The 23,035-nt window shown below is 40.2% G+C and overlaps 1 protein-coding gene across 7 annotated transcripts in view; it reads left to right on the top strand.

Annotated features, from left to right (window-relative positions):
- LOC140478845 (talin-1) overlaps positions 1-23,035 on the top strand; it is a 259,303-nt gene that overhangs the window by 108,888 nt on the left and 127,380 nt on the right. For 6 of the 7 annotated variants that reach the window (XM_072572382.1, XM_072572322.1, XM_072572364.1 and 3 more), the window contains 5 exons: positions 12,927-13,084; positions 16,898-16,995; positions 18,300-18,429; positions 20,155-20,307; positions 22,288-22,430. In XM_072572382.1, coding sequence (XP_072428483.1) covers positions 12,955-13,084; positions 16,898-16,995; positions 18,300-18,429; positions 20,155-20,307; positions 22,288-22,430 — 654 coding nt within the window. In that variant the 5' untranslated portion in view covers positions 12,927-12,954. Of the gene's footprint in view, positions 1-11,868; positions 11,888-12,926; positions 13,085-16,897; positions 16,996-18,299; positions 18,430-20,154; positions 20,308-22,287; positions 22,431-23,035 lie in introns of those variants that run through there. The other variant, XM_072572372.1, reaches the window with a different exon arrangement.

Raw genomic sequence — 23,035 nt, 5'->3', positions numbered from 1 at the left:
GTGTGGTAATAAAATTGGGAGGGAGACAGAACATCGAAAAGTTGGTGGGGGGTGGGGGGGAAGAGAGGGAACAAGAAGGAAAATATGTGTTGAGGGAATCTCGCCTAACTCAGTTGTAGACTAAAGAATTTAAGTTTGCCAATTTAAACCCCAAGTTTGAGGAAGAGGTGAATGCCTTTCTAATCTCTTCTGAAAAATTAGCCAAGCAGATTAAGTGACCATACAGCATTGAACATTACAGAGTGAGCTGTCCCTGGTGTTCCAGAGAGTGGGTAACATATCAGAGGAATACCCATTCCCAAAACCAAAGGAGAAAGGAAGGGCAAATAACCTATAACAGACATCACTGGCAGACACCATCAAGGACATACCAGTGAAGAGATAGTAGATTTATCCACTTAGCAATCAAAGGAACAGGGCCAAGTTCAAAACTTTAATCTCTTCAATTAGTTTGACATTAAATTAAATGAGAATGAGGTTCAGAATGCAAGTTGTGACACCATACAGGAGGTGTGTCTGATTAACACCCACCAACTTCCTGGAGACCATATTTGTAAAAATTCTTATGTATGGCACATGAAGTATAAAACTGGCCATGAAAGGCTAGGACTTGAAAGTATGACACAGCCCAGAGAAAGTTTGGTTACTAGTCCCAAACTAGGTTTTGAATCCAGGTTACGATGAATAGAGGGAATGTGAAATGTGTTGATGCCTCAGTTTTGCATTGTTACTTCAAATTCATTCTGTGACAGAAGGTTCACCAGTCAACAAAAACTTCATTTTCATACATGTGGTGATGGCGACCACAATTCTGTGACTTTCACCTTGGTTATGGAGAGAGATAGGTGCGCACAACAAGGAAGTTTCTACAATTGGGGGAAGGGAAATTACGATGCTGTAAGACAGGATTTGAGGAGCATACGTTGGGAGCATAGGCTGTCAGGGAAGGATGTGGTGGAAATGTGGGACTTTTTCAAGGAGCAGATACGACGTGTCCTTGATATGTATGTACCGATCAGGCAGGAAAGAAATGGTTGTGTGAGGGAGCCTTGGTTGACGAGGGAGGTTGAATGTCTAGTAAAGAGGAAGAAGGAGGCTTACATAAGGTTGAGGAAACAAGGTTCAGACAGAGCAGTGGAGGGATACAGGATAGCCAGAAGGGACCTGAAGAAAGGGATTAGGAGAGCTAAGAGAGGGCATGAAAAATCCCTGGCGGATAGGATCAAGGATAACCCCAAGGCATTCTATGCGTATGTGAGAAACCTGAGAATGACGAGAACGAGGGTAGGTCCGATCAAGGACAGTGGTGGGAGACTGTGTATTGAGTCGGAAGAGATAGGAGAGGTCTTGAACAAGTACTTCTCTTCAGTATTTACGAACGAGAGGGACTGTATTGTTGAAGAGGAGAGTGTGAAACGGACTGATAAGCTAGAAGAGATATCTGTTAGGAAGGAAGATGTGTTGGACATTTTGAACAACTTGAGGATAGACAAGTCCCCCGGGCCTGACGGGATATATCCTAGGATTATGTGGGAAGCAAGAGAGGAAATTGCAGTACCGTTGGCAATGATCTTCTCGTCTTCACTGGCAACGGGGGTGGTACCAGGGGACTGGAGAGTAGCGAATGTTGTGCCCCTGTTCAAAAAAGGGAATAGGGATAACCCCGGGAATTACAGGCCAGTTAGTCTTACTTCTGTGGTAGGCAAAGTAATGGAAAGGGTACTGAGGGATAGGATTTACGAGTATCTGGAACGGCACTGCTTGATTAGGGACAGCCAGCACGGATTTGTGAAGGGTAGGTCTTGCCTTACAAGTCTTATTGAATTCTTCGAGGAGGTGACCAAGCATGTGGATGAGGGTAGAGCAGTGGATGTAGTGTACATGGATTTTAGTAAGGCATTTGATAAGGTTCCCCATGGTAGGCTTATGCGGAAAGTCAGGAGGCATGGGATAGAGGGAAATTTGGCCAATTGGATAGAAAACTGGCTAACCGGTCGAAGTCCGAGAGTGGTAGTAGATGGTAAATATTCAGCATGGAGTCCAGTTACAAGTGGAGTTCCGCAGGGATCAGTTCTGGGTCCTCTGCTGTTTGTAATTTTTATTAATGACTTAGATGAGGGAGTCGAAGGGTGGGTCAGTAAATTTGCAGATGATACAAAGATAGGTGGAGTTGTGGACAGTGAGGAGGGCTGTTGTCGGCTGCAGAGGGACTTAGATAGGATGCAGAGCTGGGCTGAGGAGTGGCAGATGGAGTTCAACCCTGCCAAGTGTGAAGTTGTCCATTTTGGAAGAACAAATAAGAATGCGGAATACAGGGTTAATGGTAGGGTTCTTGGTCAGGTGGAGGAACAGAGGGATCTTGGGGTCTATGTACATAGATCTTTGAAGGTTGCCACTCAGGTGGATAGAGTTTGTAAGAAGGCCTATGGAGTATTATCGTTCATTAGCAGAGGGATTGAATTCAAGAGTCGTGAGGTGATGTTGCAGCTGTACAGGACTTTGGTTAGGCCACATTTGGAGTACTGTGTGCAGTTCTGGTCGCCTCACTTTAGGAAAGATGTGGAAGCTTTGGAGAGGGTGCAGAGAAGATTTACCAGGATGTTGCCTGGAATGGAGAGTAGGTCGTACGAGGATAGGTTGAGAGTTCTCGGCCTTTTCTCGTTGGAACGGCGAAGGATGAGGGGTGACTTGATAGAGGTTTATAAGATGATCAGAGGAATAGATAGAGTAGACAGTCAGAAACGTTTTCCCCGGGTACAACAGAGTGTTACAAGGGGACATAAATTTAAGGTGAAGGGTGGAAGGTATAGGGGAGATGTCAGGGGTGGGTTCTTCACCCAGAGAGTGGTGGGGGCATGGAATGCGCTGCCCGTGGGAGTGGTAGAGTCAGATTCATTGGCGACCTTTAAGCGGCATTTGGATAGGTACATGGATGGGTGCTTAATCTAGGATAGAAGTTCGGCACAACATCGTGGGCCGAAGGGCCTGTTCTGTGCTGTATTGTTCTATGTTCTATGTTCTATGTTCTATACACACAACTTCCTAGTTTTGAATTTTTGTTATCATTGTAACTTGTAGATTTAACTGTTGCTGTATTTGTAGATTAATCATACATTGAGAACTTTGATATCTACAGACTTTGCCAACAGTAAAACAATTGTGATCTAAAATATAGCACCTCGAGGACTTGGGACTTTTGAAACTGCATAGCTTCTATTCTTTCTGACTGTACCAAATGCTGTCACCCTTATAAATTTGTTTGTGTGTGTATTTGTGAATGTTAAGTGTTTGTTTCCTCAAGTGTGCCTTAGTAATTGGTTCCTTAATTTTGATCTAGTGAACTATGTTTTGATTGAAGTGCAATAGCTGGATGCTGAAGAGAGAATAAAAGTATCTGTTGCCACCGACTTGAAGGTGTTACAAAGGGTGTTGATTCACCCTTTCTCATCTCATCATAACAACATAAATAACTCATGAAGGCACTGAACATGTTGCTGCATTTATTGATGATACAAAGCTAGGTAAAAAATAAAGTTCTGAAGCGGACATAAGACTACAAGGGGATATAGATAAGTTAAAAGAATGGACAAATATCTTCCAATGGGATATAATGTAAGCAAATGTGAATGGTCTCTTTTGGCTGGAAGAATAAAAATGAATATCATCTAAATGCTGAAAGACTGCAGATCCTGGTGGGATCTGTGTCCCAGTGTATGAATTTCTAAAGCTTAACATGCAGGTTCATGTAATTAGGAAAGCTATAGTATTGTTTGAGTGTAACTATGTACAAAAGTAGGAATGATATGCTTTGGTTATACACTGCATTGGTGAGACCATATCTATAGTCTCTAGTCTTATCTGGTCTCCTTATTTAAGGAAGAATGTAAATGCATTGAAAGCAGTATAGAGAAAATTTAACAGACTAATACTGGAATAGGTAGGTCGCTTTACGTGAAAAGATTGAACAAGCTAAACTTGGAATGCATGTGAAAAGGATGTTTCTTCTTGTGGGGCAATCTAAAACTGGGCCTTAATGTTCAAAGACCAGACAGATGATGAGATTTTTTTTTCTGAGAAACTAATGAGCCTTTGGAACACTCCTTCTCAAAAGTTGGTAGAAGCTGAGTACCCAAGTAATTTTAAGAGGAGTTGGATAAATTCTTGCTCAGCAAGGGGGTGAAAGGTTATTAGTGGTAAGCAGAGTAATCCCATCATCTAAGTCTTAATGGTGGAACAAGCTTGAAAGACTGAGTGGTCTACTCTTGCTCCAAACCTGTAAGGTTGTATGTTCTTTCTCAGTGATGGCATTGATTGGAATATCACAGCAAGTTTTACCCTTTCCGTTTCCCTACTTGACTCAATCGAAGTGTATATGTTGCTTGGAGTTCCAGGGAACAGGCAGAGTTACTTGTAAATTCAGCTTGCAAAAAGAGTGCTAACATCTAACAAATTACACAATATAACAATCTAATTACCTAACAACACTTAGGGAAGGAAATCTGCCATGTTTACCCTGTCTTCCCTGCGTAGAGTTAAAATCCACAGTTCTGTGGTTGTCTGTTAACCAGCCTGCACAATGGCCTAAAGAGTCAATCAGTTCAGCTGTCACAAATGTTGGCCTTGTCAGTAATCTTCATGATCCATGAAAGAATAGAAAGGAAATGTATGGATTATTCAATTTTCACCTTTATGGATAAGAATTTTCAAGATCACGTTGATCAAAAATGAACAAACTTTGCTACTGAGCTTCTGTTTTCAAATTGTTAGCCTTCCTAATCTTTTGCTGTCATTGATGATCTGGTGAAATGTACAGAAAAAAATTATACTAACTTTATGCACATCTTTTTTGTTTTTTACTGAATCACCCCGATTAAATGGGGTTGATTTTAGCAGTTGTAGAAATGTGCAGTTTCAACTGGACAGACTTGTAAAGCTTGCCATATGTAGCTGAAGTATGTATCACATGTTCATGTCAGCTTGGAATTATTGTGCAGAAAACCACTATTCCCACATCACTGCTCTGTGACCTGATGCTGAGATCTAATGGAGCATTTAGGCAGCTTCAGCTTGTGGTTTGAGGGTTGATGAGATTATAACAGGATTTGCTTAGAAATAATTGGGGGGGGGTGGTTTTTGGGCAGTGGGAGATACATTGATAGCATTATGATTTTAAAACAAGTTCCATTATTCCCTTTACCTGGAGTAAGAACTGAGTTCATTTTTACAAAAGTATTTGTACTTTTCTTTCAATTTCCCAACATAGTTAGTAATGTCTCTTTCAATAAATTGGTTGTAATTGGATTTTACAATTGAGCAAAATTACCATGAAATGTATAAAAACTTTTGTGACTTTCCTTTAGATAGCAAAGTCTTTAGGTGCAATTGTATATTAAGCTGAAAATCTAGTTCTACTCCCCATTCCTGGATAGCAGATCACTTGGTCTCTGCCTTTATCTTTTTTTTAAAAAACTCTCAAAATTGACTTATTTGATTAATTGTTGTTAATGTAAACAAATTGCATAAAATCCAATCTCACAACAAACTACTTGCAAAACCCTTGGGCTTTCCAATGAGCAGGGAGATAAATGTGCAGAGTATTTGAAAATCTGAAGAATAATTAAGTGATGTGAATGACTAAGTGTTTAAAAGTGTATATCCAAGCATAGTTAAAAATCACAACAGCTTATAGTCCTACAGATTTATTTGAAACATTAGCTTTCAGAGCGCTACTCCTTCATTAGGTGATTGTGGCCAGGTGACAATCACCTGATGAAGGAGCAGCGCTCCGAAAGCTAGTGCTTCCAAATAAACCTGCTGGACTATAACCTGGTGTTGTGATTTTTTTTTAACTTTGTACACCCCAGTCCAACACTGGCATCTCCAAATCATATGCTTTAAAAGTAATTTGCAAGAAGTATTGACATTTATATAGCAACTTCTGCCAACACTGTCCCAAAGTGCTTTATAGTTAATGTGATTTTGAAATTTAATCACGCATAATGTAGAAAATGCCGCAGTCACTTTGCATCTAGTTTTCTGACAAAGTAGAAATAATTGAAACTGACTTCTACTTTTCTTTCTTCCTTACTCAGTTCACAGTCTTGGCCACCTTTGTTGCTTAGTGACCATCAGAAAAATATTTGGCAACTGTTTCATTAAAATAAGACCCATAGTCTTGTATTTTGTTTACTAGCTTTCAAAATTCATCTCCTCCTCTTCACCCTATCCACTTGAGGTAGAGTCCTACAGCAGTGACTCTGTGTGACAGGATTAATCTCAGATGCAAGTTTTAATGAATGAGGAAGTAGGAGCTTCTGACTAATGCTAAATTTGGGATTGGAGTTTTTGTATCGTGCTGAGAGCAACTATAAATTATTTTGACCTTTAACCCAAACCAGTGTCATCAGTAATGAAAACTGACAATGCTGGAAGTATTCATCAGTGACCATGCTGAAACCTTAACTTTACTACTTGCTCCAAAAACACTGATGAGAATCTCTACTGTTTCTCTTTATTCCAGAATTCTAGTATCTACAGCATTTGAACTTTGTCTCAGTACCTTAATAAAAAGTGGTGTATGTAAATTCTTATTTGAGATTTTGATTTCATTAATTATTGTCATATATACTAAGATATAGTGAAAAGTATTGTTTAACATGCTATCCAGGCAAATCCGACCTTAGACAAGCACGTCAGAGTAATCAAACATGCAGCTACAGAGGAGCTGCAGAAAGAGGTGTGAGAAGTCCATTCATAAGTCTGATAACAATGGAGAAGAAGCTGTTCTTTAATTTGTTAGTACATGATTTCAAACTTGTGTAACTTTTGCCCAGTGGCAGGGAGTATAGCTGGATTGGGAGGAGTCTTTGATTATGTTGGCTGCCTTCAAGACAGTGGGAAGAGTAGATAGAGTTACTGGAAGGAAGGTTGGTTTGTGAGATGGATTGGGCTGCATTCACAACTCTCTAATTTCTTGTAGTCTTGGGTGGAGCCTGGGTCATCCAAAAATACTTCATTGTGTCTTCTGGTTCTTCTTTTAATCTTTTTGTGATGCAATCATCATTAATCACCAAACTAACTGCCTTTATTTCCAATGTTTTATGGCTGCTTGCTAAATGCTTGGCTCCTGTGAAATTGTTAATATGCCACAGGGGAAAATTTAATGCTGCGTTTGGCTCGCTAAAAATTTTAAAGAATGAAGTCTGTTGGTTGTGTTCACTGTACTGACCTGAACTGAAATAACTCTAAAGTTCTGCTACATTTCTACTATGTAATAAAGCTTCAAGAAGGACACTAGCATTTGGTCAGCGGTCCTCCTGTTGGATCTGGAGAATGTGGCAGTGCCTTGCAAGTGGAATTTCTCCAGTCCTCTTATCACTATTGTACTCCAGATCTCACTTGGAGGACATGAGCGTATTCATACTTTTTCTTTAGTGACATATTGGATAAGTTCAACTTGCTGAAAATGTGTTGCTGGAAAAGCGCAGCAGGTCAGGCAGCATCCAAGGAACAGGAGAATCGACGTTTCAGGCATAAGCCTGAAGAAGGGCTTATGCCTGAAACGTCGATTGCTCCTGTTCCTTGGATGCTGCCTGACCTGCTGCGCTTTTCCAGCAACACATTTTCAGCTCTGATCCCCAGCATCTGCAGCCCTCACTTTCTCCTCTAAGTTCAACTTGCACAAAACTTCGATACTCTTAAAAGTGCAGGTGAATAAAGATTTCTGTGATGTTTTCTCCTCCCTTTCCAAAATCCCTGGATCATGTTTAATCTAACACAGAATTTTGGGTGCACATTTCTCTCCCTATGCTGAATGTTTGTGCAGCTGAGCCCTTCTAATTTCTTGTGACTTCTTCTCAAAGGCATGACCAAGAACTTGATCATTGAGACATGTTCCTCCTTAGTTAAGCTTGACCTTTTGCCCATCTCTGACCTTCTTCTAACTTTGCTCACTTGATCAAAGGTGAAGTTTGTAAAATTTGCACTAGTCATTAGTTGACACTGTTGCAAGTTCTCAGCACCACCAGGTGCACCCCCCCCCCCCCCCCACCCACCCCCCCCCCCGCAGAACTGCCAGAAGCTTCAAATGACTCATGTTTTGAAGGCTTGTATTTAGCTACTGATACCATCCAGGTCTCACCTCATCGGGACTGGGTATATGTCTAAATGACAGGTCTGTGAGGTGATACACTTTTTGGAAGAGGGGACAAGACAAGGAAGTACTCAATGACTGGCAAGAAACAAGGAAGCCCAGTTCCCTGAAGATGGCAGGGAAGATTAATAGGGTAGCTGAGGCTATGGAACACTTGCCTTTATCAGTCATGGTATGGATTATAAGAACAGAGAGGTTATATTGGAGCTTTGATTAGGGCACAACTGGAGTACTGTGTACAGTTCTGTCGCCACACTATAGGATCAATGTCATTGTACTGGTGAATTCACCAGGATGTTGCCTGGGCTGAACTATTTCAGCTGAGGAGAGGCTGGGTAAGCTCAAGTTGTTTTCTTTGAAGCAGAGAACACAAACAACCCAACAAGGACATGCAATGACCTAAGTTTCATGCCTTTCAAAAATAGTCTTTTTTCCTTATGACCGAAGTGAGTAAGTGAATCTGCCATCTTGTTGCTTACTCACTTAATAATATCTCTTTGCTCCTTCTTGACAGTTTACAGTCTACCCACCCCAGCATTGTATCATTAGCATGCTTAGCTACCTTATCCTTTATTTTTAAGTAATTGAGGACATAGCATTGTTCCTTACAGCATTCTCTAGTCTGAACAGCCAGCATGAGAATTCCCTATTTATGTGAACTCCCTACCTCCTGTCCATTTGAATATATCACTCCTAACTCTCAGAACTTTGTGTATTAACCTGTTGTGTGGTATCTTATAAGAAAATCATTTGAAAACACAAGTGTACTAAATCTTATGGTTCCCCTTTATCTATCCTACTAGTTCAATCCTCAGAAAAATCTTATTAAAGTAATAGTTGACCAGGATTTTGTTTTAATTATATTGACTTCTTTTAAGCATGCTTTTCCAATTTTATTGCTCAGACCTCCTTAAAAATAGTTTGGGAAGGCAGTGGGGCAGTGGTCATGTTATTGGCATAGGCTAATGTTCCAGAAGCATTGATTCACTCTTGCCATGGCAGCTGGTGGAACTCAACTTGAATTAATAAATCTGGAATTAAAAACAAATGATGACCATGAAGCCATTGTTGAAAAACTCATCTAGGTCACTAATGTCCTTTTGGAAATGAAATCTATCATCCTTATCTGGCTTGGCCTCCATGTGACTCCAAACCCAGAGGAACATGATTGACTTTTAACTGGCCAATTAAGGATGGGCAATAAATGCTGACCTAGCTAGCAATGTTTGCTAAGGGATTGTGGGCAAGCAATGAAGTGGATTGCCAAACTCTCTAATCAACAAGTCAATTGCAATCTATGTTTTGAAACCACCAAGTTATATAAGTATCTTATATAAATTGGCAAAATGGACAATTTCAAATTTTCCTCATTGTACTTCATTTACAGATCTTTACTCACTTACATCCTATCTCTACCTATTTGTAGCAGCCTTAAATTCTCCTTGCAACTTGCTTTCAAAGAAAAGAACAAAGAAAATTACAGCACAGGCTCTTTGGCCCTCCAAGTCTGTGCTAATCTGGATCCTCTCTCTAACAGCACGGTGCTCAGTGGTTAGCACTGCTGACTCACAGCACCAGGGACTGGGTTCGATTCCAGCTTAGGGCGACTGTCTGTATGAAGTTCGCACATTCTCCCTGTGTCTGTGTGGGTTTCCTCTGGGTGCTTCGGTTTTCTCCCACAATCCAAAGATGTGCAGGTTAGGTGAATTTGCCATGCTAAATTGCCCATAGTGTTCAGGGATGTGTAGGTTAGGGGCATTAGTCAGGGGGACTGTAGAGTGATGGGTAGGGGAATGGATCTGGGTGGCATCTCGGAGGGTTGGTGTGGACTTGGGCTGAATGACCTGTTTCCACACTGTAGGGATTCTCTGATTTAAACCTGTCGCTATTTTCTAAGGATCTGTATCCCTCTGTTCCCTGCCCATTCATGTATCTGTCTAGATACATCTTAAATGACGCTATTGTACCTGCCTCCACCACCTCTGCTGGTGATGTGTTCCAGGCCTCCACCACTCTGTGTAAAGAACACTGTTGAATTGGATCTTTCAAAATGCATCACCTCACATTTACCCAGATTGAACTCCATCTGCCATTTCTCCACCCAACTCTCCAATCTATCTATACTCTGCTGCATTGTCTGATAGTCCCCTTCACTATCTGCTACTCCACCAATCTTAGTGTCATCTGCAAACTTGCTAATCAGACCACTTATACCTTCCTCCAGATCATTTATGTATATCACAAGCAACAGTGGTCTCAGCACAGATCCTGTGGAACGCCACTGGTCACAGTTCTCAATTTGGTGAAACCCCCTTCCACTACTGCTGTCTGTCTCTTGTTGCCCAGTCAGTTCTCTATCCATCTATCTCGTTCACCCTGGACCCCATGCGACATTACTTTCTCCATCTGCCTACCATGAGGATCCTTATCAAGTGCATCATTGAAGTCCATGAATGAGATCTACAACCCTTCCCTCATCAACTTTGTCACTTCCTGAAAGAATTCTATTAAGTTGTTGAGCTATATTTCCTAGCTATATTTACATCAGCAAATTTCACAACCTTACCATCATTTCATTACGGGCTCAAGGGTTATGGGAATAAAGTGGGAGGATAGGGTTGAGAAACTTATCAGCCATGATTGAATGACTGAGCAGACTGTATGGGCTGAATGGCCTAATTTCTGCTCCTATGTCTTGTGGTCTTGAGATTCAGTGGTTGTGTCCCCACCTCTGAGCTATGAAATCTGGATTCAATTCCCACCTGCTCCATTGGATGTAATGACACTTTTGAACAGGTTGATTTAAAAAATATCTGGCATTGGTTACATAGCCTAAGCCATTTGTATAAATTGTAAAGATTTGAGACCCTTTATCTTTGCAATACTGGTTTATATTTCTTCCCACTTTTACAGAGGGGTAAAATCTTCTCACTTAATTGATGCTTTTCACTAGGTAGGGGAGACTAATAAAATGCAGCATCTCATTCTTTTTTTCCCCCACCATGCGCCAAATGTCTGATTTTGCACTCATTCCTTATCAGACTAAGGCCATGTGGTCTCTACTCTGTGCTCCTACTTTCCCAGTAATTGCTGTATCAAGTTGAATGATTCAAGATTGTAAATACAAATTTATTTGTCTCTCTGCAGATAAGTCCTCCTGTTGACTGCTGCACAGAAACCACTTCCTGTGCAGGTTTCATAATATGTCCTGTATAGTATGCAGCCAATCAGTCATTCCCTTATCTTTCATGTGACTCTCAATTATCATAAAACAAACTACATTTCCCAGTACATATTTTGTTCATTTAAACTGATGTCTGTGAACAATATAGCAACTATTCATAATGTTGAATTGCATTTAATATTAAAGACCATAATTATCATTCTATACATTTTGATCGGCAACAGAAATTTTTGATCATCATAACCTTTCCTATTTAGATAAGATTATTTATGTCTATGTTGTAACCACAAAAGCAGTTTAGTTAAAAATAAATGGACTCCTGCTAGCCTGATCCTCAAATAGACATTCCTTTATTACCACTGTTGGTATGGATGAGTTGACGGATAGCGGTACAGCATATTTTCCTTTTAAAACGATTGTTTTCAACGACTTTCTTGACAACTGTCAGCTAATTTTTTTTGTAATGATCATTTAACCACACAGTAAATAGATAGCATTCTCCCTGTGTAGCTGCTTTAACAAGAATTGTTTTGTGGACGTTCATTTCAAAAGTAAGTAACTTTGTCTCTGACTTCAAATAATGTACTGTATGAGACTTTTTTTCCTGTCAACAGCAATGTGGTTCAGCAGAGCCAATATCTTTGACATAATTTAGCACATCTGTTTGCTGCTTTTATACTTGCTGCAATGTTTGCAAATTGTTCTGTTTCAATTCTATCTCAATATCGGGTGCTCACTATGAATAACTGAAAATTAATCATTTTAATGTCGGGGGGGTGTTGGTAGTGGTCAGGGGTTGGGGGCGGCGTGGGGGGGGTGGGTGGAGGTGGTCGGGTGGAAGCATGTGCAAAACCAAAGGCCCATGCTGTGACAGAAGAATGAAAAGACATTTAAATGTTATGATGGACCTTCAACTCTGCTCTGTGCTTTGTGTGTTTTGAACTGGCAACTATCTCTGAAGCTCCCCTGCTGTATCACCTTTAAGGTTCGACATCAAGCTCATAACCTATCAGAAGTGTTGATACCTTAGTGCTTCTGTCTGGCATGTAATGCATGAATCTGAAGTAGCAAGTTATCCTGGACTATTGAAATATTTTTTGGTACAGTAGAGTGAAAATTAATGCAACAAAAGTAAATTAGGGATTTGTTTGAAAATGGGGATAGCCTATGCTGTTTCACTTCAGGATATAAATACAATACATATATTTTAATTCCTGCATTTACCAAGCCCTATTCAGTACAATTTGCAATATACTCAGCAGGAGCACCTATTTGACTGGAGATCTTTTGTATTCTGGCTTTTAAAAAAACCCTAATGAAGTGCATCACTGTTAATGCCATTTTATAGCATGTTGCTTAAGGGTAAACTTTTTTTTTGTTACACCATTTGAGTTAATAGGCTGACTTAGTAATGCAGAAAACAGAACGCCATGCCAATTTGATTGCTTCTAATTCACACTCCAATCTGTTGGACCCGAAGTACAAATCTAAAATGACTCTTTAGATAAAGAACTTTATTGATAAAACTTGTATTCTGTGGGCAAAAGATGTGTAACAGTTACTGGAACTGTCTTTCTTTTGTTTTTCCAGTTGAATTTGTATTGTGAAAGAAGACAGAATGGTTGTCTTATCATTGAAGATTGGAGTTGGGAATGCTATCAAAACTATGCAATTTGAACCCTCGACAATGGTATACGATGCCTGTCGAATGATTCGCGATCGGGTTCCGGAAGCACAGACGGGACAGCGTAAGTCAGAGCTTTTCCTTCCTGGCCAGTTGACACCATTATTGGTGGTATTAGAATATGACTTTGAGTTCAGTTCCCATGGGGAATGTAGAATTACTTCTATCAAATTTTGTAAAATATATGCAAACTGAATAGAAATGTAGCAGTTTTATCAAGGCGCTGATGGGAGAAAAATTCACTGTGATGTCTGATCTCTGATATGGGAATTTGTTTTTTAAAGTCTTCTATTGATTTCATTTTGGCTGACTCCCAGTATAAAACTGAAGGTGAGAGAGATCATAAAGTCGTCAGATTAGGCATAGGAAGGGAACGATATGTCCAATGTAATATAGAGTCAGAGTTGTACAAATCATCCATGCCTAAATAAATCTAGTCTGATTTGGCCCATATCCCTCTAAACCCTTAATATTCATATACCCATCCAGATGCCTTTTAAATGTTGTTGTAATTATACCAACCTCCTCCACTTCTGGCAGCTCATTCCATCCACTCGCCATCCTCTTGTGCAAACGTTTCCCCTTAGATCCCTTTTAAATCTTTCACCTCTCACCTTAGACCTATGCCCTCGAGTTTTGAACTCCCCGACCCTAGGGAAAAGACCTTGACTTTATCGAGGCCTCTCACGTTTTGTACACTTTTATAAGGCCACCCTTCCATCTACAAAGCTCCAGAGAAGGAGCTAAAACGAGTTTAAAAGGAGTCCAAAACGAAGGGCATGTTTTAAAAATTGACATGTTGCCCCAGTAACACTTGCTGATTTTTTTATTCCAAAATAACTCCAAGTTGTGACTTCTGCCTATGTTAAAAGTTGCTGATCTTAGCTGTTCTGAAAGTGTGGAATGCATTGCTTTTTTTTAATAGAATTGTCACTGTGTGGAAACAGGTCATTTAGCCCAATATGTCTACACCAGTCCTCCAAAGAGCATCCCACTCAGACCAATCCCCTAACCTATCCCTGTAACCCTGCATTTCCCATGGCTAGTGCACCTAAGCTACACATCCCTGAACACTATAGGCAATTTAGCACGGCCAATCACCTAATCACATCTTTGGACTGTGGGAGGAAACTGGAGCATCCAGTGGAAACCTACGCAGACAGTGGGAGAATTTGCCACTCCACACAGGCAGTCGCCCAAGGCGAGAATCAAACCTGGGTCCCTGGCGCTGACAGGCAGCAGTGCTAACCACTGAGCCATAGTGCTGTTTGCACTCACCACAAAGGAGGGAATTCAGATGCCCTGTGGATACGAATCTGGAATCTCAAGGGGCAGAGTATTGTTGACAGTAACTAGGATCAAATTTATTTGCGTTCTGTCTAAGCTAATAACATGGGAATTGATGTAAGCAATTTCTGGGTACCAATTACTAGGATCCTGGCATTTGGTTTAGTAAACATTCATTAGTTTTGAAAAGAATTGTTGGGAAGATTTTGTTTCAGATAGTTCACAGTCAAGTTTAAAAATAAAGATAAAGTTGAGCTAGAAAATCAAACCTGGATCGTTGGCTTGCTGAGCAAAAATAGTTCTGACCGGGTGAAAGAGGCACCAAATGGGAAACGTTGTTAAGTCAGAATATAGTTATTGCTGGGTTCCTCTCAATAATATTAATGTAGAGTTGTGGAGATGTACAGCACAGAAACAGACCCTTCTGTCCAATTCATTCATGCTGACCAGCTATCCTGAATAAATCTAGTCCCATTTGGCAGCATTTGACTCGTATCCTTCTAAACTCTTCCTATTCATGTACCCTTTCAGGTGCCTTTTAAACATTGTAATTGTACATCCTCCTCCATTTCCTCTGGCAGCTCATTCCATACACCCACCACCCTCTGGAAGAAGTTGCCCCTTAGGTCCCTTTTAAATCCTTCCCCTCTCACCTTAAACCTATACCTTCTAGTTTTGGAATCTCCCACTCTGGGGAAAAGACCTTTTCTATTAATGTATCCATGCCCCTCGTGATTTCATAAACCCCAGGTCACCTCTCTGCCTTTGATGCTCCAGGGAAAATAGTCCCAACCTATTCAGCTTCTCCATATAGCTAAACGCTTCAATCCTGGCAACATCCTTGTTAATCTTTTCTGAACCCTTTCACATTTCACAATATCCTACCTGTGGCGGTACACCAGAATTGCACACCACATTCCAAAAGTGGCCTAACCATTGTTCTGTACAGCCGTAACATTACCTACCAACTCCTATACTCAGTGCACTGACCAATAAGACAAGCATACCAAATGTCACCTTCAATATCCTGTCTATCTATTACTCTACTTTCAAGGAACTATGAACCTACGCTCCAAGGTTTCTTTGTTCAGCAATACTTCCCTTAAGTGTATAGGTCCTGACCTGATTTGCTTTGCCAAAATGCAGCACCTCACATTTATCTATCTGCCACTTCTTAGCCCATTGGCCCATTTGATTAAGATCCTGTTGTACTCTGAGGTAACTTCCTTCACTGTCCACTAGCCTCCAAATTTTGGTGTCGTCTGCTAGCTTACCAACTCTGTTGCTCCTTAAAATGCCAATAACTTTACCAAGTCTTTTGTAATGCTATAGGGTAATTTTGCCCTTATAGAATGTTGGAACAGGAGTAGGCCATTCAGGCACTCGAGCCTATTCTGTCATTTAATGAGATCATGGCTGATCTATGACCTAACTCCATACACCTGCCTTTGCCCACTGTGTTTTATACTTTTGCTTAATGAACAGTTTTTAAAAAAAATTCAGATTTAAAGTTAACTGATCCAGCATCCACTGCTGTTTGTGGAAGAGATTCCAAACATCTATCATTCTTGGTGTGTAGAAGTGTTTCTTAACATCTCTCCTGAAGGGCCTGGCTCGAATTCTCAGGCAATGCCCTTCGTTCTAGAATACCCAATCAGTGGAAATAATTTATCTTTAGTAGGAAAAAGAAACAGTAGATAATATCCTGAAGACCTTGATTGGTTCACCTCTTAGCTACCTAAATTCTGGAGAGAACAGGCTTAATTTGTTGAATCGATCCTCATAACTTAATCCCTGAAATTCAGATATCAGTTTTGCAAAACTATGTTGTCCTCCCTCCTTGACCAATACATCTTTCCTGAGCTGTGGGCCCAGATTATCTCACTGTTCATCCCTCAACTTTGTGAGGAAGGTGGTGAGCTGTTGTCTTGAACCACTGCAGTCATGTGGTGAAGATATGCTGGGAAAAGAAGCTTGGTGCATCACCTGTTTATTTGTAGTGGTTTGTTAAAATTGAAAAATGTGCTAGATCATTTGAGGACTGTTCAGGTCCTCTAATATTGTTGGTTCTTGAGTTACTTATCAGTCCCACACTCTGTGGGGATGTCAGTTTTTGTTTCTTTTCATAGTGAGATTTTAAATCACTTCTCCCAAGTTATCAGTTGAAACCCATCTGAAATACCTATCTGGTAAGATTAAAAAAAATATTGTATCTGTAATTGGTCTAAGATACTGGATGGGTCTAATGATGAGGAAATAGAGTTCTTTTTGATCATTCATGAGATGTGAATGCTGCTGTCAAAGCCAATTTTTATTGCCCTAATTACCCTTGAAAAGATGATGGTGAACCAGCCTCTTGACCTGCTGTAGTCAATAGGATGTATGTTTGCCCAAAGTGCTGTTAAAGAGGGATTCCAGGGTTTTACCCAATGACATTGAACCAAAATGCCATTGTTCCACACCAGGGTGGTGAGTGGCTTGGAGGCTGTTTGCAAGCGGTGGTGCTATATGTATCTGGTGCTGTTGTCCTTCAAGGTGATGGAGGTCATGGAAATTGTTGTTTAAAAAGTCATTATTTATTGTCTTGCAGCCACTGATTATGGATTGTTTCTGTCTGACGAAGACCCAAAGAAGGGGATCTGGTTGGAGTCTGGCAAAGCCTTGGACTACTACATGTTAAGGAATGGGGTAAGCTTACTGTTTTGCTCTTTACATCCGACTTCCTATTCCTTTGAGGTATACTGTAAATTAACTGACTTTTTGATTCACGCGCGATTTACTGAATTCTGTTTTTAAACATGACACCCTTTCATCTAGTTTTGTTTTTGGAATCATAATGCTTCATAATCCTCTTTTGAGAGTATCACATTTTGTAAGTTGTTTTAACATAAATGAGGCAGTTGATACTTGGCTGAGAGATCAGACTGGAAGAGTTTATGAAGTTCAGTTCCGTTGTGAGAGCACAGTGTTAAATTGTTTGTTTGCCAATGGTGTGAATACCATGGCTCACATTTGGCTTTTTATTCCCCTCCATTAAACAGCAATTGATTTCTGCAGTGACATAGGTTATTGGCCACATTTTGTTTTATGTATCAACCATGACATTTTCTTCAGTTCTCTGCCCAAATAGAGGTCTGACCCACTGCAGTATGACATCCACATCCCAAATTCAGCCTAACTGGAAAGGAGATTGAACCCTTTGCTGTTGGCACCAATGTGATCTGCAGTGGCCAGTTCCCAACTGTCTCAAGCAGACCATAAGATATAGGAGGAGCATTAAGTCTATTTCACCACTTGATCATGGGTGCAATGTTTCTCACTCCTAATCCCCTGCCTTCTCCCTGTAGCCATTGATCTCCTTACTAAACAAGAACCCATCTATGTCTGTCTTAAATACACACTGACTTGGCCTCCATAGCCTTCAGCAGCAATGAGTTCCACAGATTAACTGCCCTCTGGCTAAAGAAATTCCTCTTCATCTTGGTTCTAAAGGATCGTCCCTTCACTCCTGAGGCTGTGCTGTCAGGTCCTAGTATATCCTACTAGTAGAAACAGCGTCTCCATGTGCACTGTATCCAGACCTCTCCGTCCTTTGTATGTTGCCCCAAATGTCTGCTTGTTTTTGTCTGGTCTTGGAGAGTGATGCTAGAACCTCTACTTTTGTGTCCATGACTGACCATGATTTTCTCCTGCTTTTGGTGCTTACCATTGGTATATGTAGAAACCATGTTTTGATTGCATTTTCCTTGGTCATCAAATCCTGGAGTGTGACTTGAATTTAGATCTGCTAATTTAGAGTCAGGTACTAAAACTCTTTCAAACTGCCCTTTGATGCACAGATTGTCTCGATGTCTGTGTACTGTTACAATGTTCAGTCTTTTAGATGGATGTCTGAATGTAACAAAATGTGGGAAATCTGGTCAGCGATATTGGGGAGATGGTCAGATCTCAGTGCTAAGTTGCAAATCGCTTCTCCTTTGTTTTAATCCAAGGACACACTGGATTACAAAAGGAAGCAAAGGCCTCTGAAGATCAGGATGTTGGATGGAAGTATCAAAACAGTTATGGTGGATGACTCAAAAATAGTGAGCGACATGCTGATGACAATCTGCGCCAGAATTGGTGAGATTCATACAATTGTAACTGTTACCTTTCCCTCCATCCCCCTGTGCACCTTTCTCTCCATGTCACTCTAATCTTATGCAACAGTAAGCTTCTGAGATCCCTCACTCTACTGGATTCAACACCTTGTAGGGTAAAGGATCTCTGAGATATGTTGCAAACTTCATATGAACAAAGTTCTACCCTTTTGTGAAGCAGCTGGTTGTGAATAGCTTGCCAGTTATGACTAGCAAATTCCAATAAATATGTTTCTTAGTGCTGTGTCTTCACAGTTGGATGTTTCTTTCACAATTTATCTGTGTGATTATGCTCCATTTGCTCAATTTCATGTACTCATAAAGGAGACATTTGGGTTACCCTGAATGGCAAAGAAATAGTTAATGGTTAGTTTATACCTCCTGAGAGGCAACTGAATTGATATCCTGAGTTCTAGTGCTCACCAAAGGAAGAATGTTGGACAGTCTTTGGATGATTACATACTGTCCAGCCTTCTCACTACCAATCTGTGTATTGATGGAATCCAAAAGGGACTTGGCTTGGCAGTCATCCAAGACTATGCTGCATGCCTTTATACGTGATATAGAGACTCTGTGTAGTCTCTACTGAACCTTGATTTTCCATCAAGAAAGTGCAGCTCCTTATTATGTAGCAGTCCATCACCTGCATGAAGAAATAAAAGTCTAATTAGAGTTGATTATGCCTGTGAAATTACTAAGCCATCTGGGCTCACTTCCAATAATGTGCCAGTCCCAGTCTTTTAATGAATATCAGACCAGTCAATCTGGGTGGGAGAAGAAATAGCTTCCAGAAGTATCGAACTATAAGGCATTCGACTTTCCCTGTGGCTGAAGAATGGCACTTTACCTTTACCTGCCTAATGTACACAACCGCAACTATATTTGTGAGCAGGTCATACAATGTATTCTAATATAAGGGACAGTGTCAGTGGCCCTACTATGTTTCAAACTATTTTGTAAACAGGATAAATCAATTGGCAACCTCTTTTTTTTTTCTGAAATGCAAACGTTGAGTAAAATATTAAAACCTTTCCTTACTTTATACGAAGTTGAAAATAAAAGTAGGTTGTGAAGTTTTGTTTTTAAAGCATGCAAGCCAATAATACTGGCTTACCTATTCCTGAAACCTACTTCCTTTTGTAAAGTTCAGACTAATTTTGACCAGGCTTCTGCCACTAACAATGGAGGCCTCTCTCTTCAACACAACTTTGTGCCTAATATGTTAACTGGCACTATATTCAATGTGACACTGTGTAGCCAAACTTAGTAATTTTACATTAAACTACTCTTCCCTCATCAGCTATTTCTTTATATTCTTTAAGGTTCTCATGACATTCCTGTGGTTGATTATGACAGTTCGTGCACTTGCATTGGAACAAAATTACAGAATTCAATGTTTTCTATGGTTAATGATCATAATTTATGGTTTTGAGTGTTGGCTTCCAGTAGATGTGAATTAAATTTCTAGTTATACAAGGTATATCTGCCCAAGTTCCTTTTTAATTTAACCACAATATAGTTCTGTCCCAGAAATGAAGATGTTATTTGGAGAGTAAGTTGAATTTTGTTGGGACACTATGGTTCATATCTCATGATCTCATTTACAGAGATTTGACAAAGTCTGCTGTTGGTTTTCAGATTTATCTCCTCTTCATTTTCTATTGCATGTTACTAATAAAACAGTAGTTAATGGATTTTATTTTAATAGGCATCACAAATCATGATGAATATTCACTTGTACATGAAATTGTTGAAGAAAAGAAAGAAGAAATGACAGGGACACTGAAAAAAGACAAAACCCTATTAAGAGATGATAAGAAAATGGAAAAGCTCAAACAAAAACTTCATACAGATGATGATTGTGAGTGCCTTTTTAAAATTGGAAAACTGCACAAAAATCTTTTTATATTACTAGTATAATGTTCTCTAATACCATATAGATTGCTGTACTGTCATTAAATATTTGTTTCAGCTTAAAATATAACTTGTACACAATCAAAATTCAGCTTCGGTGCAGAGCTATGCTTTGACCATGCATTTAACAAATATTCAATGTTTAAGATTCATTCTGCAACCAAGAAGCAAAGTAATGTCACAGATTCATAGAGCTGTACAGCATTGAAACAGACCCTTCGGTCCAACTTGTCCATGACTAGATATCCCAATCTAATCTAGTCCCACTTGCCAGCACCCGGCCTGTATCCCTCCAAACACTTCCTATTCATACACCCGTCCAGGTGCCTTTTAAATGTTGCAGTTGTACCAGCCTCCTCCACTTCCTCTGGCAGCCCATTCCACACACGCAGCACCCTCTGTGGAAAAAGTTGCCCCTTAGGTCTCTTTTATATCTTGTCTATTTATGCTATCCATGTCCCTCATGATTTTATAAACCTCAATGTGGTCACCCCCTCAGTCTTCAACACTCCAGAGAAAACAACCCCAGTCTATTCTGCCTCTCCCTATAGCTCAAATCCTCCAACCCTGGCAACATCCTTGTAAATCTTTTCTGAACCCTTTCAAGTTTCACAACATCCTTCCTATAGGAGGGAGACCAAAATTGCATGCAATATCCCAAAAGTGGCCTAACCAATGTCCTGTACAGCCACAACATGATCTCCCAACTCCTATACTCAATGCTCTGACTAATAAAGGAAAGCCGACCAAATGCCGCCTTCACTATCCTATCTACCTGCAACTCTACTTTCAAGAAACTGTGAACCTGCACTCCAAGGTCTCTTTGTTCAGCAACACCCCTGAGGACCTTACCATCAAGTCCTGCTAAGATTTGCTTTTCCAAAATGCGGCACCTTGCATTTATCTAAATTAAACTCCATCTGCCACTCCTCAGCCCGCTGGTCCATCTGATCAAGATCCCATTGTAATCTGAGGTAACCCTCTTCGTTGTCCACTACGCCTCCAATTTTGGTGTCTTCTGCCAACTTACTAACTATATCTCTTATGCTCATATCCAAATCATTTTATAAATGATGAAAAGTAGTGCACCAATCCTTGTGGCACTCCACTGGTCACAGGCCTCCAGTCTGAAAAACAACCCTCCACCACCACCCTCTGTCTCCTACCATCGAGCCAGTTCTGTATCTAAATGGTTAGTTCTCCCTGTACTCCATGAGATCTAACCTTGCTCATCAGTCTCCCATGGATGACCTTGTCGAATACCTTACTGAAGTCCATATAGATCATGTCCACCATTCTGCCCTCGTCGATCCTCTTTGTTACTTTTTCAAAAAAGGGAAGCAACATTTCATGAAACCCAGAGTTGGAAGTACAATGCAATTCTTTTTGAGGGTGGGAAAATCAGAGCAATTTTACAGCAATTTTAATAATGCAGTATGGTTTTTTGCGTTTCAAGTCTTTGATCACGGAGTTGATAAGTGCACTACTTGGTCAAGACTTGAGCCATACAGTACTGCGATATCCTTAGGTTCAATCTATGCTTGGTTTGATCATCTTGGCCAGAGTAGTAATAGGGTATTTGTATTTGACTTGGGTACTTCTGACCTTAAGGCGGTCGAGAAAAATCACCATGTTCTTGTTCCCAAGTTGCTTTCCACCAGAAGTCTGTATTTGTGGCCAAATGATGTTAAGATGAAATTCTGCTCTTGGTTGTGATTGAGCAGTCTAGCATGCTGTTATCTCGTACATAAAGGATAGTGTTTTGGGTGAGCTAGAAGTGGTTTTCTGGCACACACAACTGACAACCAAAGCGTTACATTTGGTGAAGAGGTTAGAATGTTGAGAGAGTTTTAAAATAGAAGGCACTGTCATATATAAGCACCTCAGGATGGCATTAGTAACACGACACACTTTTTCTTCCCACCAGTAAACTGGTTGGACCATGGTAGAACACTTCGTGAACAAGGTGTCGATGAAAATGAAACTTTGCTTCTCAGACGAAAGTTCTTCTATTCAGATCAAAATGTTGATTCAAGAGATCCAGTCCAATTAAACTTGCTCTATGTCCAGGTTTGTACTTTTCTAAACAAAATAAAAGAAACATTTCTACCTCCAGCAGTATTAAGTTTATGTATTTGATCATCTATATCCCAGGGCACGAAAGGAGGTGGCCTTGGAAGCAGTGGATGCATTGTATGTTATGTTTCAAAATTCTGTAGATTTGGAATAGCCCCAGCAGATTAGAGGGTGACAAGTGTAACAATACTTCTTAAAAAGAAGGGAGAAAAGGAATTACAGACCTGTTAGCCTAACATCAGTAATTGGGAAAATGCTTGAGTTTTTTTATAAAGGCAAACTGTTCAAGTTTTTTTGAGGTCATATCTCATGGAATGGATGATGGAGTATCAGCGCATGTAGCATATTGGATTCTCTGAAGGCTTTTGATAAAATCTGAAGTTAGTGTGCAAGATTAAAGCACATGGGATTGGTGGTAATCTACTGGCATGGATTGAGAATTAGTTAGCAGACAGGATATATTGGAATAAATATGTAGTTTCAAAGTTGAAGTCAGTGGCAAGTGGGATATCACAGAAAATCAGTCCTTGGGCCTCAGGTATTTATAATATGTATCACTGATTTGGATGAGGAAATCAAGTGTAGTATTTGTATATCTA

The sequence above is a fragment of the Chiloscyllium punctatum genome, chromosome 1, assembly GCF_047496795.1.
Source record: "Chiloscyllium punctatum isolate Juve2018m chromosome 1, sChiPun1.3, whole genome shotgun sequence".
Classification (NCBI taxonomy): domain Eukaryota; kingdom Metazoa; phylum Chordata; class Chondrichthyes; order Orectolobiformes; family Hemiscylliidae; genus Chiloscyllium; species Chiloscyllium punctatum.
The sequence above is the reverse complement of the archived record's forward strand: the minus strand, read 5'-3'. Positions and strand labels throughout refer to the sequence as shown.